This window comes from Myotis nattereri (assembly GCF_964212035.1).
Source record: "Myotis nattereri genome assembly, chromosome: 12".
NCBI classification, from domain to species: Eukaryota; Metazoa; Chordata; class Mammalia; order Chiroptera; family Vespertilionidae; genus Myotis; species Myotis nattereri.
The window spans coordinates 77,700,324-77,718,555 of NC_138087.1; the positions used below are offsets into that span (position 1 = coordinate 77,700,324).

At 45.9% G+C, this 18,232-nt stretch overlaps 1 protein-coding gene across 1 annotated transcript in view; it reads left to right on the forward strand.

Moving 5' to 3' along the window:
- The window catches only part of SPTAN1 (spectrin alpha, non-erythrocytic 1), a 60,565-nt gene that overhangs the window by 5,743 nt on the left and 36,590 nt on the right, over positions 1 to 18,232 (forward strand). Inside the window, exons 3-18 of the mRNA XM_081103921.1 lie at positions 4,188 to 4,427; positions 5,386 to 5,511; positions 9,140 to 9,280; positions 9,602 to 9,748; positions 10,938 to 11,071; positions 11,234 to 11,378; positions 11,457 to 11,611; positions 12,243 to 12,378; positions 12,802 to 12,903; positions 14,303 to 14,440; positions 15,086 to 15,196; positions 15,762 to 15,839; positions 15,973 to 16,128; positions 16,355 to 16,559; positions 17,288 to 17,469; positions 17,820 to 18,063. Coding sequence (XP_080960047.1) covers positions 4,188 to 4,427; positions 5,386 to 5,511; positions 9,140 to 9,280; positions 9,602 to 9,748; positions 10,938 to 11,071; positions 11,234 to 11,378; positions 11,457 to 11,611; positions 12,243 to 12,378; positions 12,802 to 12,903; positions 14,303 to 14,440; positions 15,086 to 15,196; positions 15,762 to 15,839; positions 15,973 to 16,128; positions 16,355 to 16,559; positions 17,288 to 17,469; positions 17,820 to 18,063 — 2,440 coding nt within the window. The remainder of the gene's footprint in view (positions 1 to 4,187; positions 4,428 to 5,385; positions 5,512 to 9,139; positions 9,281 to 9,601; positions 9,749 to 10,937; positions 11,072 to 11,233; positions 11,379 to 11,456; positions 11,612 to 12,242; positions 12,379 to 12,801; positions 12,904 to 14,302; positions 14,441 to 15,085; positions 15,197 to 15,761; positions 15,840 to 15,972; positions 16,129 to 16,354; positions 16,560 to 17,287; positions 17,470 to 17,819; positions 18,064 to 18,232) is intronic.

The window sequence follows — 18,232 nt, forward strand, 5'->3', positions numbered from 1 at the left end:
TTTTTTTTTTTTATTGATCACAATAGAGGACATGGTTGTAATTCCTGTTTTATCCCCTGAGATCAATTCACATGACTTGCTGAATGATGCAGCCGGCGTTTTGACTGCTGCATTGCAGCATTGATAACTAGCGTGCATCTTCAGCCTTGCCTAACAATATTTACAAAAACATGACCTTTTCTTCGGTTACGGTAAAAGGGAAGCTGTCCTTAAACACACAGAGACTACATCCAGCACTTCATTTCCCTCCCTTGTTCTCCGTGTACATGGTCTTGACTGGCAAAATCAAAGCTGATCTGCTGCTGTGAGATAAGCAGTCAGTTGACTGCAGTCCTAGGAAGTCGACTCCTGCGGGTTTTTGAACTGTCGGGAATAGGTAGAGAGGCTGGTATGACTGCAGATTGTTCTTTAGTGGCACTTTCCCAAAGGCTTCCATTCTAGCTCTTTAGAGGCGCAGGCGTTAATCCCATTAGGGCTGGGAACAGCCTGAAACGGTCTCTGTGGAGTCTGCCTTATCAGTCAGCTGCATATTTCGGGGCAGGGGTGGAGTTCCTGAGCAGCCTCAGCCATGAAGGGAATGTGGTGCACGCCGGCACAGCCCCAGGAATTCCGCTCTCTCACATAGTCTTGGGTGAGAGGTTATATGGCCCCTTTGGGTGGCAATAGTTTCTTGATGATATGAAAGTTTTCCTGTGTTTAATATAGTCTATAGCAGTATCCTTTTAGAAGTAAAAAGAAACAGGGAACTTGTGTAGATAAACTAGAGACAGCTCCCTGTCAGGTTAAGGGTGGGGGGAAATTCCCATTAACCTGTAATCATAGGCTCCTGTGATCACACAAATGCACATTTGGGAGGCCGACAGCAGTGGGAGAGCAGTGATGACTTTCAGTTGCCCAGCTCCCCAGAGAGGGCCAGTGTGGCTTGGCAGAGCTCCCACCTCCCACATCAGCTGATCTACTGTAGGAAAGAAAAGTCCATTATTGCCTGACCAAAGCACTTGCTATAGAATTGACTCGTTCTACTTCACTGGGGTGACAAAGAGGGCCTTTTAGGTTGGTTAATTTCAACAGGGCCTCGTTGGACTGTCTCCCTGGATTGGTAGGGCCAGATCAGCAAGCTGGACCCAAGCAGGGGCACTGCTCAAGTGGAACCTGTGCAGTGTTATATTGGGGATTCTTTTATTCATCAAAAAACCCCCAATGTGATTTCTTGGAAATTTCTGTAGCAGCTAGAGGACTTTAGAAATGCAGTGAATCATGCAGTGTGAGGAGGCCCCATAGACATTGATCTGAAGACCTAGACCCCAGGGAGGAGCTCAAGTGCAGTGTAGTGATTGCAGTTGTTGTCAGGAATCCAGCTCTTTCCTGGATAAAATCCCAGTTTTGACCATATGGAAAATGAAACTTGGTTAGACTATTGAGCTCTCTCCTGCTCTTTACAAATGAATTGGGGGCTGCGCACGCTCTTGATCATTCTTCAACAAACACTTCTTAATGATCTTGGTGTGCTAGAAATCGGGATACAAAGAGCAGATCTTGCAGTCTAGTTGTACAGTGGGAAGTATATACAGGCGCTTTGTAAACCTACAGAAAAGTGTGATGACATCTGGGGAGGGAGGAAGGGGCAGTGTGGACAGCCTGGTAAGGAGGCAGTATCCCGCAGCCTAATTGCTTCAGCTGGGGCATGAGATCCAAATAGGATTTTTCCAGGCACAGAAGGGGCAGAGACATGCTAGGCAAAGGGAGCCTGTGCAGGTGGCTTGGAGTCTTTACAGAGAATTGTGTGTTTGGGAGGAGAGACAATATTTCTACACGCCAAGAGAATAGGGGGCCTGGGTGAGAGATACCAGTCAGGGATGCTGGGCCTGATCGAAGGCCTCCTCAGGTGGGGGTGGATTCTTCCTCTCTCAGAAGGAAGTCAGAAAGGTTTTAAGGCCTGGGTGTGCCATGGCAAAGAATAGGTTTCTTTTTATAGTAAAATAAATAAATAAATTGGACTTAATGAGAGAAAAACAATACAACAAAAATAACTGGTTCATAGCTGGAGAATCAGTTAGAAGGAACGGTGACAGGAAACATCACCTGGTGGTCTCTTTCCTCAGGAAGGCTCTCTTCATAGGAAGGTGGTCCTCAGAGTTGACCGGTGCAGACCTCTTGGAGCTGCTTTAATCCCTGAAGAGCTGGAAACGTGGACCTTGCCCAGATCTCACCAATCTTGTTTACCTCCTGCTGGGGGTGGGGGTGGGGGCCTCTACCGGCTTCCATGCCTAATCCTTAGCCTGCTTATCCTTTCCCAGGAGCGGCCAGTCAGGAAGAGTGCTCCAGTGTTTCCCTGGTAACAAGTTCAGACCTCGTGTAAATACAGAGTGAGAGCTGGAGAGACCATTAAGGTTTTCTGGTTGTCTTCTTTACCAGATCTCAGAATCTTCTCTGTAGAGTATAATTTTAAAATTAGGAAGGTCTTGGGACCATCTCATTTTCACCTGCCATTTTTAGTCATTCTAGGAAATTGAGGCATAGAGAGGGAAGGTGGACAGTGCAAGATCACGTGTTAACAGACTAATTTATGAAGCTCCTTATTAATTTGTATCTATTTCCTTCTGTGATGCTTCCTTGGTTAGAGGATAAGATGACTTTTTCCTGATAAGAGCAGGTAGCATATTCTGGGTTACTCCCCAAAATAGGGCAGTTTTTCTTGTGGACATTGAAATTTGGTGATTGTCCAGAAATCTGAGGGTTTAAAGTTAGGGCAGACTGAGTGTTTATGGGAAGTACCACCTACCCAGTTAGCCTGCATTTGTGATGAATTTGAAATTGATACTGAGTTTATGTAGTCTCATTGCTTTCCCCAATAACAGGAAGGTGTAAAGCAGGATAAATATTTAACCACACTTGTTTTTTTGTTAATCCCCACCCAAGGATGTTTTCCCATGGATTTTAATTTTTTTTATTTTTTAGAGAGTGGAAGGGAGGGGAGGAGACAGAGAGAAACATCGATGTGTGAGAGAGGCTTCGATTGGTTGCCTCTCCTGCCCGTGCCCCAACCAGTCAGGATTGAGCTTGCAACCAAGGTACATGCCATTGTCAGAACTGAACCCAGGATCCTTCAGTCTGAGGGCTGACACTCTATCTACTGAGCCGAACCTGCTAGGACCACATTGTTTTTTAAAGCCATGGCCGCCACCTTTCGGACCTCACGGACCGTCCGTGGTCTGCGGACCACTGGTTGGCGACTGCTGTTTTAAAGGATACACTGTGATTTTCTTTTAATTGTACACTTTCAGATGAAACTCGGCCTGTTCATTGCCCAGACTCTCTGGTAGCCTGAAGAAGACCTGTACAATTGACATTTTGGTGGGACTGGGAAATCTCCTTTGAATAGGAAAATTCTATTGGTTATTGATGTTAAGGACTCAGTTACTTCATAATCATTTCCTTTTCTCCATTGAATAAGAGGCTGAGATCTAGAAAGATAGAAAAACTGACTTAAGAATAGATTCTATCTAATCTCCACATAATGAAATACACAGACTAGAGGGAAGGACTTTTTTTTTAATATATATTTTATTGATTTTTTTACAGAGAGGAAGGGAGAGGGATAGAGAGTTAGAAACATCAATGAGAGAGAAACATCAATCAGCTGCTTCCTGCACACCCCCTACTGGGGATGTGCGCATAACCAAGGTACATGCCCTTGACTGGAATCGAACCTGGCACCCTTGAGTCCGCAGGCCAGCGCTCTATCCACTGAGCCAAACCGGTCAGGGAGAGGGAAGGACTTTTGAATGGATTTCTTAATAATTCTTTGAGTACCAAAGTCAGCGTTTCCTTTGAATTCTCAGAGCTCTTGTAGAATTGAAAGTGTAACCATAGTTCTGTTCATATTGTTTCCTGGTTTCCTTGCTGTGTTGGTTAGGCATCCCCTGAGGGACCTCTGCGGCAGGTGTTGCAGGGTGTGGACAGCCATTTTTACAAAGGAGTAGGATCGGCTTCGGCTTCGTTGTTAGGCTGAGAAGGGGCTGCCTTCTCAATTCATTTGTCTGCTAGGGTGTCTGATTTTTGTTTTGTTTTGTGTTTTTGGTTTATTTTTTGTTCCTTCGGAGAGGAGAGGCTCATTCCATTAAATACATTTAAATATATTTTGGTGTCTTGTGCTTATCTCAGGGCATTCTATTCTGTTTTTTCAGAAAATGGACCCAAGTGGGGTCAAAGTGCTGGAAACAGCAGAGGACATCCAGGAGAGGCGGCAGCAGGTCCTAGACAGATACCACCGCTTCAAGGAGCTCTCAACCCTTCGGCGCCAGAAGCTTGAAGATTCCTATCGATTCCAGTTTTTCCAAAGAGATGCTGAGGAGCTGGAAAAATGGATTCAAGAGAAACTTCAGATCGCATCTGATGAGAATTATAAAGACCCAACCAACTTGCAGGTGTGTGTCATCTCCATAAGATTTGTTCCAAAATTCAAGAGCAAATGTTTTTGCCTAAAAACTGTACCAAGAAAGCAAAAGTCTTTAAAAAGCATTGAATTGTACATAAAGCAAGGTAATTTTATGGTGTACATTGTACCTCAAAACAGTAAGCCTGTTTTTTTAAAAAAAGCCTTCTTATTGATTTTTGGTGAAAGACCTTTAGCAAATGGAGCAATAGTGGGCTCATGGCTCTTTTACTACCGTGTCAAAGTCATCTAAGAAGAGACGCTGGTTTAGGTGCCTGGTTCAGTACTTAATTGAAAAGAGGTATTGAGAAATGGAATGTATCAAGTCAAATGCATCCAATAAGCTAAAAATATCATCAGTCCTGGCTGGAGTTGCTCAGTTGGTTAGAGTGTTCCCGATACACCAAGTCTGTGGTTTCGATCCCTGGTCAGGGCACACAAGGATCTACCAGTGAACGCATAGAGTGGAATAATAGATGTTTCTTTCTTTTTCCCTCCCTTTCTTTCTCCCTCTTTTCCTCTCTCTCTAAAATCAATATATAAAACATGTTTAAAAAATTAAATAAATATATCATAAGTGAATGTGGATGGATTATTCAAGGGTAAACACCACATTCTGAGAAGACTGTGAGTGTGGCTCTATATCTCTGGAAGGGATTGGATATCCACGTAACGCCTCCTTTCCTGACAGACAATAACATCAGGATATTTGTAGCATCTTATTATCTGCAAAGTTGGTGGTCCTCAGTGGCCAAGCTTTCAGAGGTCCAGATAGATGAAGTCAGGATTTTTTGAGGAATTGAGCAGGTAGGGGGATGGGTGCAGTGCTGAGGAGGTGTCCATAATTAGAGGGAGTGGGACTCGGGAGGGGAGGAATTTCAGAGGGGGAACAACAGAATGATGAGTGCTGAGTGGTTACATCTATGGCTCACTTCGTGGTCTGCTAACAGGGCAAGCTACAGAAGCATCAAGCCTTTGAAGCGGAAGTGCAGGCCAACTCAGGAGCCATTGTTAAGCTGGACGAAACTGGAAACCTGATGATCTCAGAGGGCCATTTTGCATCTGAAACCATAAGGGTGAGTAAGGGCAGTGCCTGGTATGGACGGATGGCCTTCATCTGTCTGCTCGGTAGAGGAATGTGGATTAATGCTTACATGTACATCTGGGTTCCTAAAAAGATAGGCTTTTATAGCTTTTTAAAAAAGAATTTGTGAAGTTCCCCAAACGCATCCTGCCTTTGTAATATGGTTCAGTATGGATACGAAGAAGCGAGGAATATTCTTTTTGTAAAACAAATTAGAATGTGGTTATACTTCCAAGAAGTTTATGTAAATTAAACTATTAACATTTACAGTTGATAATTAGATGGGAAAGCATATTGGTGAATAGGGATTAGGACGCAAAAGTAAATAGGATTAATCCCTGACACTATAAAGAAAGTTGTCTATTGGCAAGCTTGCTCTCAGGGTCTTGGGGGTTACTGAGGGCTAGTCAGCAAGACAAAGGTCCGGCTGTAAAGAACGGCTTTTGGCACCTGTCAGTCAGTGCCCACGCGGCGTGACCGACTTTGCAGCAGGAGTCCTCAGACTCATGGTCAGGCTCGTTTTGGTGCCAGTTCATTGGAGTTGGGGCAATAATTGATCTTTCTGTGCTTTCACAAGCCTCTTTAGGATGAGGTATGCACAGTTCGTTTGATTTATCTCATGTCTATCTTCATGTTTTGTCCTTTGTCACCCAAAGTCCCTTTCTGTTGAGGGACCAGCCTTTTCAGTCCTTTACCTGCCAAGGCCGTCCTGAAAGTTTAGATAGAAGCTTAGGCCCAGCAAGAACTGCTTCATCCTCCACGGTTCCTGTACCCGTCGTGCAGGTCTCATTCCCTTAGGTTCTGTCTAGTGGTTTTCAACAATTCATGCTTGTCTCTCTTACTCCGATATACTCTGCAGTCTCATAGCGAAGCCCTCAAGTTAGCCCTAAGCTTATTTTTTTCCCCCTAAGCTTATTATTAATAAATAACTATTAGTGGTAATGATTGTAAGTAGGAAATAAAATTAAATTTTAAATGCAATGTGACAAATTATTTAATCACATTTAACCTATTTGGCTAATGTAATATGTGTCTGCAATTAAATACAAATATTTATCTGCCATTTTCCTACTACTTTGTGTACAGCTTATCGCAGATGAAATCAGCATGCCCGTTTCCTTGATAGAAGTTGTTTGCCCAGATGCAAAGGGCTACTCTGTAGTTGTACAACCAGACTGCAGAGGAGAACATAATCTGGGGAAGGGGGAGGCCCAACCCGACCTCACTTCACTCAGGTCTGTTAGGAAGTACCTACCCTCTTCCCTGTTCAGTGATCTTATTAAAGCAACATTTAAAAATGCTATTAGCCTCTATTTGTTGAGTTGCTATTAGTAGCTATTTATGTTCAAACATCTTGCTGGGAATTTTACATATGTGGTTTCTCATCTTTACTACAAGCTATCAAGGCAGCCATTATACGCATAGTACAGAGGGCCAGAAACGGAAGCTCGGACAAGCTGGAGTTGTCCTTATTCATACAGCTAATAGGTGACAGAACTGGAATTTCAGTCCATTCTCTTTCTCTGATCACAAGTATTTACTTTTTCAGCCTGTATCTCGTTTCTGTAGACTTTCCTTAGTGTTTCCCTTTGATCTGTCTGTCCAGTTTCCCCTCTGTCACCTGGCTGTGCTACTGTAGAGCAGTCCATTCACTCTGGGAGAACAGCCTCCGTCAGCTGCTCACTCGTGCCCCTCCTGAGAACGCCACCTGAGTCAGAACCAGGATTTCTCCTCCACGCTGTCAGCTTTCCGAGCGTTTCTGAAGTGCCCCTGCCTCTCTGCCCCCACACGCTCTCAAACCAAAGTAAACTTGGGAAGCTGGACTCCCGCTGACCTGCAGTATTTACAAGCTCAGACACCAGCAATGGGAATGTTCCAGTCCTAGGACAGGAGGGTGTGAAAATGGAATTTGTGAGAAACTGATGATTGCCCTGGAGGATGAGGTTTCCTTTAGCTTTCTGTGGCCTGTTTTTAATTTGAGCAAAGGACTCCCCTTTCATCTCTCTCATCTTTGCTGTCATGCTCACAGTTGCCATGTTGGTCCTGACTGGGTGATTGATCTGGTCCCGTAACTCAGTAGCTTAGTTGGGCAGGCAGTGACAGAGGAGGAGTGGAGTGCGGAGGCTGCATGTGTCCTGGATAACCTGTCTGTCACTGGTTTAGACTTTCACACCGTACCGGACGGCTTGGCGCCCCATAGTCACCGCCACCCACATCGGGTCCCACATCCGCGTAGGTGGAGTATTGAGTTGCTGTTGGTTGCCTTTCCCCCTGCCTTGGAATGCCTATCACTTCCTTCCCAGTGATGGTTCTGCTCTAACCATCCATGGTGGAAGTGACAGTAGTGATGGAGGTGAACTGTGTGAACATTATTTTATTCCTCACTGCTTTCTCCTTTCAGATGAAACATAATTTGTTTCTAAGAGGATCCACCCATGTTGACTCTCCCATGACTTTCAAGCTTGAGTTGGCTGGGCGTGGCCAACAGTGGGTGGATCCCAAACTTCTCTTCTGTTAGCGTTCAAACCTTTTGTGTTGTTTACTTGTGTCTGTCAGTGTTACACTGAAACTCCCAGTATCTTGGGTCGGCATAATCAATGCATTGAGATTGGATTAGAAAATGAGAATGCATCACCTAAGCTTGAATTGATGATCGATTTCCCCCAGTTCCTGACAAGTCCTTACCGGGGCTGTGCTATGAGAACCCAAAGATGCTGGGAAGTAAATATGTTTGGGCCTGTGCTGTCACTTGGGTGAAATTTGAAATAAATCTAACCTGAGATGTATCGTACCACAAATTTTATCTCTTCAGAGAAGCTCCAAAACTTTTTCTGCCAAGAATCCTTTTTGATAGCTCATTATGTGTCAGAACCCCATCTTTTCTACTTTCATACCAAGGTTGTCTTGGGCCTCATAATTATTACTTGGGCCTCATAATTACTTCTTTGCATTTATGTCTGTTGGACCTCTTGTTTTCCCTTCACCTTTTTGAATTCAGAATACGTTCTTCAGTCATTTCTGCTGAGGTTCCATGTTAAACCCTCATCCTTCTTTCCCTGATAGTCTCCTGACCTAGGATCCCATTTAGTAATTTAGTAATAATAACTAGTAACATTAATTACTTACAAATAATATAAAACAAATCTTTTTTTTTTTTTTTTACTTAATAAAGTACATTTTATTGATTTTTTTTTAGAGATGAAGGGAGAGGGATAATGAAATAGAAACATCGATCAGCTGTCTCCTGCATACCCTGCAACCTGGGCATGTGCCCTGACCGGGAATGGAACCAGTGACCTCTTGGTTTATGAGTGGATGCTCAACCACTGAGCCATACCGGCTTGGCTAAAATCAATAATTGATAATAATAATTAATAATTCCCTTGAAGTAAACTAGAATAAATGTACCTATAAAAGGTCAGTACTTTAAGACCCACCAAACCACTATGAAGTGTATACTTTTTTCTATTCTCACTTAAACGTATGATTTCCTCTCAGCTTATGGATTATCTTAAAAGACTTGTTCGGAGCTCCATGAGGTTTCTGACTTGGTGGAACTCTGAAAGAGCCATCTCCCATGGAAACGGTTGTAATGTGTAGGGTTGAATTTTCACCTCCAGACTCGTTTGCTGGAGTTGCACCGCCAGTGGGAGTTACTTTTGGAGAAGATGCGGGAGAAAGGAGTCAAACTGCTGCAGGCCCAGAAGCTGGTGCAGTATTTGCGAGAGTGTGAGGACGTGATGGACTGGATCAATGACAAGGTATGTTTTGAGAAGGAGGTTTGCTAAGTCAGTCTTGTGAAAAGAAAGGCAAGGGATTCTCCTGATCTGCATCCCAGGGCCAGGGTTAGCAGGAGGGGTGGCTGTCTCTCCAGCTGCTGTCCCGTGTTCTCATCTGTAACTGAAACTTGGAGTCGCTGAGACCGAAATGCTGTCCCCTCAATGTCGGAACCACAAACCTCATAGAAAACTGTGTCCGCTACAGCTAACAGGCCCAGCCCAGTGTGCCTGTTTCATAAGTTCTGGGACTGCTGTTTCCAAGTGCTGGTTGGTGACTCTGGCTCTGTTATGGTCCCTGAATAGGAAGCAATTGTGACTTCTGAGGAGCTGGGCCAGGACCTGGAGCACGTGGAGGTTTTACAGAAGAAATTTGAAGAGTTTCAAACAGATATGGCTGCCCATGAAGAAAGAGTTAATGAAGTGAACCAGTTTGCTGCCAAACTCATTCAGGTAAGAACTGTCTAATGTTTCAGAACATTATGATGGCCAGCCCCTGATTTCTGAGAGCAAGTTCTGGTACACATGTCTAAGTTTTGTTCAGATCCAAGAGAGGCAGCAATACCTGCCACTCCTAAATTAGAGAATGGTTTTTAAGTTGTGGAGGTGGGCAGGAAGGGCAGAGTTCATTTGATCTGTTGCCTCCACCCACGTTCAAGCAGGGCTTGGGAAGCTTTTATTGGGCGGCTGAGGCTGGGCGTCGGTGTTTCTCAGGCGAGGGTGTGGCGGTGAATGCTTCTTAGATTGGCAGGCGTCCACTGTGCATGGTTGCTTTTCCCTGGGCGCCCTTGGGAGCCTGGGGACCTTGTAATGAGCAGGCTTTCCACTGGTAGCTGTGGCCGTTAGAGGGGAGTGGTGGCCTTCCCCAGAGCCTGCGTGTGCAGTCTGCGAGCGGCCTCCTGTTCCCATCTTTCACTACAGGGTCAGAGTGCTCCGAGGACATCAAGTAGTCGGAGCGAGGCCATTTTTGCTTTAGGAAATTTGATTTTGGGGGTACACGTTTTAAATGTATGGATCTGTGTCAGGCCTAGTACCTGTTCCCTTTCTAATTCGTGATGAAGTGAAAGAGGAGCCAGCATTCCTCGGACACACTCTCCTTTCCAGGGACAGATGTGTTATCCCCGAACCCTGGGCCAGCCCACAGCCGTGCTCAGAGGAGCAGTCAGGCCAAGCCCCATGGTCTCACATATGGACCCCAGAACCCTGACATGCTTCACCTTATTACTTGACATATTATATTCATTAAAAAAAATGTTGTGGGTGGGGAAGGATACTCTTAGAGAAATATCTCCAGTCTGAAGTCAGGAACGAAGCCTGAAAGCCATGCTTATGGGCAGGTGCTGATCAGCCTCGTGCACCTTGAGTTGGAGCCACAGTGATTGTTCCCATCCAGGCTCTGGTGCTGAGGCCCATAACCACTTCATAGGCACAGCACCCTCCAAGGGAGAGAGCGGGCTCCCCTCATAGACGAGGAGTAGCAGCTCTTTTGGAATGAGCTTCACTTCATTCCACCCAGAAAACCAGAATTTCTTCAGAAGGATGAGGTTTGCTGAAGCAGATCCCTCAGGGAGCCGCCCTGGGGACTAGTTGGGGTGCCAGAGGCAGGGGGCCAAGGAGCTTCCTTGTTCTCTTCCTTGTTCAGGAGCAGCACCCGGAGGAGGAGCTGATCAAGACTAAGCAAGACGAGGTGAACGCAGCCTGGCAGCGGCTGAAGGGACTGGCTCTTCAGAGACAGGGGAAGCTGTTTGGGGCAGCTGAGGTTCAGCGCTTTAACAGGTACCACACCGGAGGGGGCTTCAGGGAACAGGCCTCTACTCGAAGGGGTCGGGTGTATGGCATGTGCCATGAGAGGTCGGAGTGACGGGGTCTTGTCCCAGTGTCGCGTTCCCAGCTCTAGACAGCCCTGTGTCAGGATTAACGGGGGCCTTTATTCTGCAGGGATGTGGATGAGACCATCAGCTGGATTAAGGAAAAGGAACAGTTAATGGCCTCTGATGATTTCGGCCGAGACCTGGCCAGTGTTCAGGCTCTGCTTCGGAAGCATGAGGGTTTGGAGAGAGACCTGGCTGCGTTAGAAGACAAGGTGGGTTTTAAAAGCAGCTGATTCTATAAATAAGTCACCAAGGGTCGGGAGAGCAGTTCTGACAGAGTGTGTTTCTAGGTCAAAGCCCTGTGTGCCGAGGCTGACCGCCTGCAGCAGACCCACCCGCTGAGCGCCACTCAGATTCAAGTGAAGCGAGAAGAGCTGATCACAAACTGGGAGCAGATCCGCACTCTGGCGGCGGAGAGACACGCGCGGCTCAACGACTCGTACAGGTAGAAATGCCTCCCAGTGCTCAGCATCCCGAACCGGGCGACTTTGGAAGAAAGGAAGAGAGGAGGGCAGGGTTAAGGGGCAGTTCACACAGGGCATCACTCCCGGATGCCTGTGTTTCCTCTACTAAGAAAACGCAGGTCACCTTTTCTACCTGCGTTGTGTTTGTTTGGAGACTGACAGCTTCATCCAGTGTGTGTGAGTGTGTACACATACCACTTACAACTTCAGAAATACCTCTTTCCATCCTGTGTCAGTGTGATAACCACTAGTCTTTAGCAGTGTGAGCACCACATGAAATACCCTGTTAGAACTGAGTAAACAAAGGTTGGAAACGGAAGGAATGCTTCTGACTTATTAAGCAGGGGTTGAACTTGGGAAAGACAAGGAAATTGAAATTAACGGACAAGATTAGGGAATTCTAGTGCTGGGCAGAGCCTAAGTTTCAGAGGACTGACTTTGGCCTTGTCTTGTGTTCCTTTGAATTCCATGTTTCCATGAAAGAATCCATGTTTCTCAGGACGAGGATTTGTATGGTGTGTGAGACTTTTGAGAGCATAGAACTCAAAACTGTGTTTTCCATCCTGGAGCTCTGCTGGACATACCTAATGACTTACCTTTGGTTTTCCCTAGGCTGCAGCGCTTCCTTGCTGACTTCCGGGACCTCACCAGCTGGGTGACTGAGATGAAAGCCCTCATTAATGCAGATGAACTTGCTAATGACGTGGCCGGGGCCGAAGCCCTTCTGGATAGACATCAGGAGCACAAGGTAAAGTCTCCAGGTTTTCCTGAAGTAAAGAAATAAGCATATAATGCTTTGGTGTAGCACTTGTAGGCATTGCAGTTGAAACTTTGTTTATGGTAGCGCCCCCACCAGGTACCAAAGTCATGGTAAAAAAAATGCATTTCGCATAAGGAGGACAAATAGACCAGTGGATCAGAAGACAGAGAGCTCAGGCCCTGTGACTGTATGGAAACTTGACAGAGGCAGCCTGAAAGCCAGGAGGAAAAGGACTTCTTAATAAGTGGTGCTCTCCTGTTTGAGGGCCCAGACTGGTCTTGGAAACCCTAGCCTTCCATCCTCTTCTTCATTCCAGATGTGATATTCTGATTCGTAATAATTATTTGAAATTCAGCAACTTGTTTTTCTTTTACAAGATCTGGGCACAAATGGTGCTTTTGTCCTCTATAGGGTGAAATTGATGCTCATGAAGACAGCTTTAAATCTGCAGATGAATCTGGACAGGCCCTGCTTGCTGCTGGTCATTACGCCTCTGATGAAGTGAGGGAGAAGGTAAGACCAGAAAAGGCTCCTAAAAGTCTCTTACCCATCCTTACATATTCAGACCTGGCATTTACTGTGGGGCATGAGCAAACTTAGTCAGGGATTCACCTGGAAGTGAAGGAGCAGCTTCTTTAGTGAAAAAATGTATACACAGCAACGTGAATGAACATAGAGAGTTTCATTTATTTGGGACATAATGTGACATGTTTCCTACTTAATGGAGACTTTGTAGAAACTTGAGTCCGCATTAGTAGCTAGAGCCAAGGGGGACACATTTTTATCAAATCAATGGGTATATTTAATTCAAAGTGTCTTTGAGTATAGAGTTGTCTGAGGAACATTACATAATGGTAATTTTAAAATAATTATATAGAGACTAAGAAGAGAGATTTCAAAAACACACTTTATTGTCATTCACTTTGGAGCCTAAAAATTATGCCTAGGACACTCATGATTTATTTAACATATTTTATGGAGTCCCTACTCAATTGACATTTCTCAACTGAGAGTCCCTACTCCAGCGGTTCTCAACCTGTGGGTCGCGACCCCTTTGGCGGTCGAACGACCCTTTCACAGGGGTCGCCTAAGACCATCCTGCATATCAGATATTTACATTACGATTCATAACAGTAGCAACATTACAGTTATGAAGTAGCAACAAAAATAATTTTATGGTTGGATCACAACATGAGGAACTATATTTAAAGGACCAGAAGGTTGAGAACCACTGCCCTCCATTTATACTGCCTCACTTTAATTTTTTGAATTTTTAAAAGCGTTTGAGTCAAACTGATAACATATGCCAGGGAGCAAGATCTCAAATGCTCCTCCTGCCTCCCTTTTATTTTATTTTATTTTTATTTTTTAATATATTTTATTGATTTTTTTACAGAGAGGAGGGGAGAGGGATAGAGAGTTAGAAACATCGATGAGAGAGAAACATCTATCAGCTGCCTCCTGCGCACCCCCTACTGGGGATGTGCCCGAAACCAAGGTATATGTCCTTGACTGGAATCGAGCCTGGGACCCTTGAGTCCTCAGGCCGACGCTCTATCCACTGAGCCAAACCGATTAAGGCCCGCCTGCCTCAATTTTAGATACATGCTCTTTTTCTTCTGCCTGGGAGTTTCCATAGCATTTTTACTAAAAATCATTTGTGACAATGTGGCAGTAAGTTAATTGTAGACTAATTAGAACAGGACCATTCCTCTTATGTTCAGCATAACATACAAGCTGCTCAGGGTTCCTGTGATTTATTGTGACTTGCCTGGCACACACAGTGGATGTGATTCTCCTGAGTGGAGGGCGTCAGGACTGACTTATCTCCCCATCCCTGCCGCCCCCGCCCCCAATCTCCCCTTCCATTCCCTCCCACCCTCCCCTCATCCCCTGGTGCTCCTCCTTCCAGCTGGCCATTCTCTCTGAGGAGCGAACAGCCCTGCTGGAGCTGTGGGAGCTGCGCAGGCAGCAGTATGAGCAGTGCATGGACCTGCAGCTCTTTTACCGCGACACCGAGCAGGTGGACAACTGGATGAGCAAGCAAGAGGTAACATGTTAGCAGAGGAGACTGGCCACCTGAGTGAGCAGGGAAGTCTTTGTTTCTGTTTGTCTACTCAGATAGTCAGCTTTTTTTTTTTTTTTAATGGTTAAAGTGTTAATAGCGTATTGTCATTACAGATTACTGTGGCCAGGGCCTGTGCTAAATGCTTTCTGTGGATGATTGTTATTTTTTCCTCATTCCTGCCCCTCCTCAGACCATTAGCTTGTTTCTGTAGGAAATCATTACCATTTCAGTTAGAATTTATTGAAGGGGGGCACTGAGCCAGCTTCTGCCACCTCAGGCCCCCAGAAAGGCCCCAGTTTTTCAGATGAGTGTGATGGTATGAAATTGTTTTTTATTAAGGGGGAGGTTTCCCTTTAGAACTTAACATTATGCGTAATCTAAATCTAATAGAAGCAAGAAAAGCTTTTTTTAAAAAATAAGTGTTCATAGAATGTGGGACAAGGATTTTATGCTGTCATTGGATCAATCTGGAAGGGCTCTGGGCTTCCCGGAACAGATCCCAGACGTTTATTAGCCCAAGAATCGCTTTCCTTCCTTTTGTATTTTGGCCAGAGTATCCTTTGCTTTCCAGCCTTAAGAGACGGAAGGAACAGGGCGCTGTTCTGAACACCTTGTTTGCTGTTGCAGGCTTTCCTGCTGAATGAGGACCTGGGGGATTCCTTGGACAGCGTGGAAGCACTTCTCAAGAAGCATGAGGACTTTGAGAAATCCCTCAGTGCCCAGGAGGAAAAGATCACAGTAAGACCCCTTCTTGTCCTCGGTGCCTTCAATAGCCCTTGGAATAAGCCTGAAGGCCCCTGTTTGTCTGAAAGGCTCTGACCAGGTTGGATGAGGGATGTGAGCGAAAGACACGCCTGTGGGTGCCGAAAATCTCAGGGCGCAGTGATGGTACACCATCAGAGGGAGGCTGCACAACTTGATCGAATGAAAGCTTTTTCCTGACATAAGCCTCCAGGTTGAGATTTTACCTTTTACTAAAAGCAGTTAAGAACTAATACAAGGGGGGAAAGGTCAGAATGTCTTTACCTTTAGCAGCAGATTGTAGAAGGAGGAATTGGAAGGCTGTTAACTTGTACCTGATGCAGGTCAGATCACCTCCAGCCTTGCAGGGAGCCAGCATTGCATTGTTACATCTGAGTAACAACATCAGGCACCAGCTCAGAAATTCGGGGATGAGTGTTGTCTGTGAAAACCTTGACCTGTGTGAAGTGTTCTGTGACCTGTTCGGTGCTTACTTTTCTCTGGAGGCCAAGCTATGGAATAGTCCCTTTACCAGTGAAGAACTCTTCTCCTTCCTTCCTAGGCACTAGATGAATTTGCAACCAAGCTAATTCAGAACAACCACTACGCCATGGACGACGTGGCTACTCGCCGAGATGCTGTAAGTTCCTGGGTTCTTTATGCGCCATCCTTTCCCTGCATGGATGTCCCTCTAGACAGATGTGTGTAGCCTCTCGAGCTGGGTATCTCTGGGGCGGTAAGAACTGGATGTTCACAAGATCCTTTTCTTCCAGCTGTTGAGCCGCCGCAATGCCCTTCATGAGAGAGCCATGTATCGCCGGGCCCAGCTGGCCGATTCCTTCCACTTGCAGCAGTTTTTCCGTGATTCCGATGAGCTCAAGAGCTGGGTCAACGAGAAGATGAAAACTGCCACGGATGAAGCTTATAAAGTAATGTACTGTTAGCATTGCCATGTAGCACTTGGTTTGTGAGCTGAATTGAACACAGATTTACAAATAAATTGTAGTTAAAAGAAAGAGGGAGTTCTAAAACCAGCCCACACTATTTAATGTAAGCTGACCATTTTATACATCCTCTTACAGAGATGAGTATGAAGTTAATGCAAGGTAATACACTCACGTTCAAGATAGAACCGCTTCTTTCTTCTATTGGCAGGACCCATCCAACCTACAAGGAAAAGTCCAGAAGCATCAGGCTTTTGAGGCTGAGCTCTCAGCAAACCAGAGCCGCATCGATGCCCTGGAGAAAGCAGGGCAGAAGCTGATTGACGTCAACCACTACGCCAAGGAGGAAGTGGCGGCTCGAATGAATGAGGTCATCAGTTTGTGGAAGAAACTGCTGGAGGCCACTGAGCTGAAAGGTACAGGATTCACGAGGCTGTGGTAGGAATGTTTGGGGAGTTGATTATTCCTTCCTGGTTCAGTGTCTTAGGGACATACACCACCTGGGAAGGTGAGGTGGATGGCCCTGGGCGTTCGGGCTCTTTCCCTGTAGGAGTGACTGCCTTGGACTCGTGATGCCTTGCTGATTTGGTGAATGTGCTTAAGCATGCTGGTTGGTGGGGAGCCTGAGTGAGAAGGGGATGATTGGCCAACCAGCCATGACTGAATTGGGCCTCACCACTAAAGATCAAAGTTCACCTGTGAGCCAAAGGAATTAATAATTTTCAGTCCTAATAATGCTCAGGGGCTTCTGTCTTCTGAGGATTACAATGCTTTTAAGCGACTTCCAAGTCGGCATGTAGAGGTCGAGCAGAGGTTGCATTTGTTTCCTTCACCTTTGTGACAGATGAGAGTCACTACAGTCCTGGTCAGGTCCCTCACTAAGATGCCATTGTCGTGAGCAATACAGGGGTGGGCAACAGTAGGTTATATTACCAGCCGTCATTACCCCAAAGAGAAATTACAAGTAAGGATATGAAATACAGTCATAATAGTAATAATGATAGCAAATACTAGAAATAATGTAATTATTAATAGTTCATAGCACAAGAATAAACTTTCCCATACTCACAACGGTGAGCCTACTTTTACCCACGCCTGTGTTGCTGGAAGGGTAATTAGAAAACCCACTTGCCTCTTTGACTAGGAATAAAGCTCCGCGAGGCCAACCAGCAGCAGCAGTTTAACCGCAACGTGGAGGACATTGAGCTGTGGCTGTATGAAGTAGAAGGCCACTTGGCTTCCGACGATTACGGCAAAGACCTTACGAATGTGCAGAATCTGCAGAAGAAGCACGCGCTGCTGGAGGCTGATGTGGCCGCCCACCAGGTAGAGTGCGGGCGCTGCTGGGCCAGTGAAAGGAGTCGGTAGGCGTGAGGGATGCAGTAATTCAGGACCAGGCTACTTTGGGGAGGGATGAAATGTATTGATTTTCTTACGTGGCCCCCCACGTGCTGCATGTGCTCTGGCTCCAGTTCAGCTATCTCCCTCAGAGCTTTCTGGGAGCCCAACACGAGGGAAACAGGTGGCAGAAGGAACGCTCGTGGGGTGGGAAGGAAATGCGTTCCCTTTTCTTTGTATCGTTCAAACCACACCTGAAGTAATAAAGCCAGCCTGGTAATACGTAAAGTTGCCCAGCTCCGGTCCAGGCCTTCAAGACTGCCCTTTGCCATTCCCAGGATCGGATTGATGGCATCACCATTCAGGCCCGCCAGTTCCAGGACGCTGGCCATTTTGATGCTGAAAACATCAAGAAGAAGCAGGAAGCCCTCGTGGCTCGCTATGAGGCCCTCAAGGAACCCATGATCGCCCGCAAACAGAAGCTGGCAGATTCTCTGCGTTTGCAGCAACTCTTCCGTGACGTGGAGGATGAGGAGACGTGGATTCGAGAGAAGGAGCCCATTGCTGCGTCCACCAACAGAGGTCAGTCTGCCTCCATCAGATAGGAGTCCAGCTGAGAAAGGGCTCTACCCTTATGGCCCAAAGGGGACGCTGGTCAAAATGAGCAAGGTCAAGTTAAAGTACATCGGGACAGGGTGGAAGCCACAAGTGACAGTTAATGCTGACTTTCTTTTTGATGGCTTGCATGACG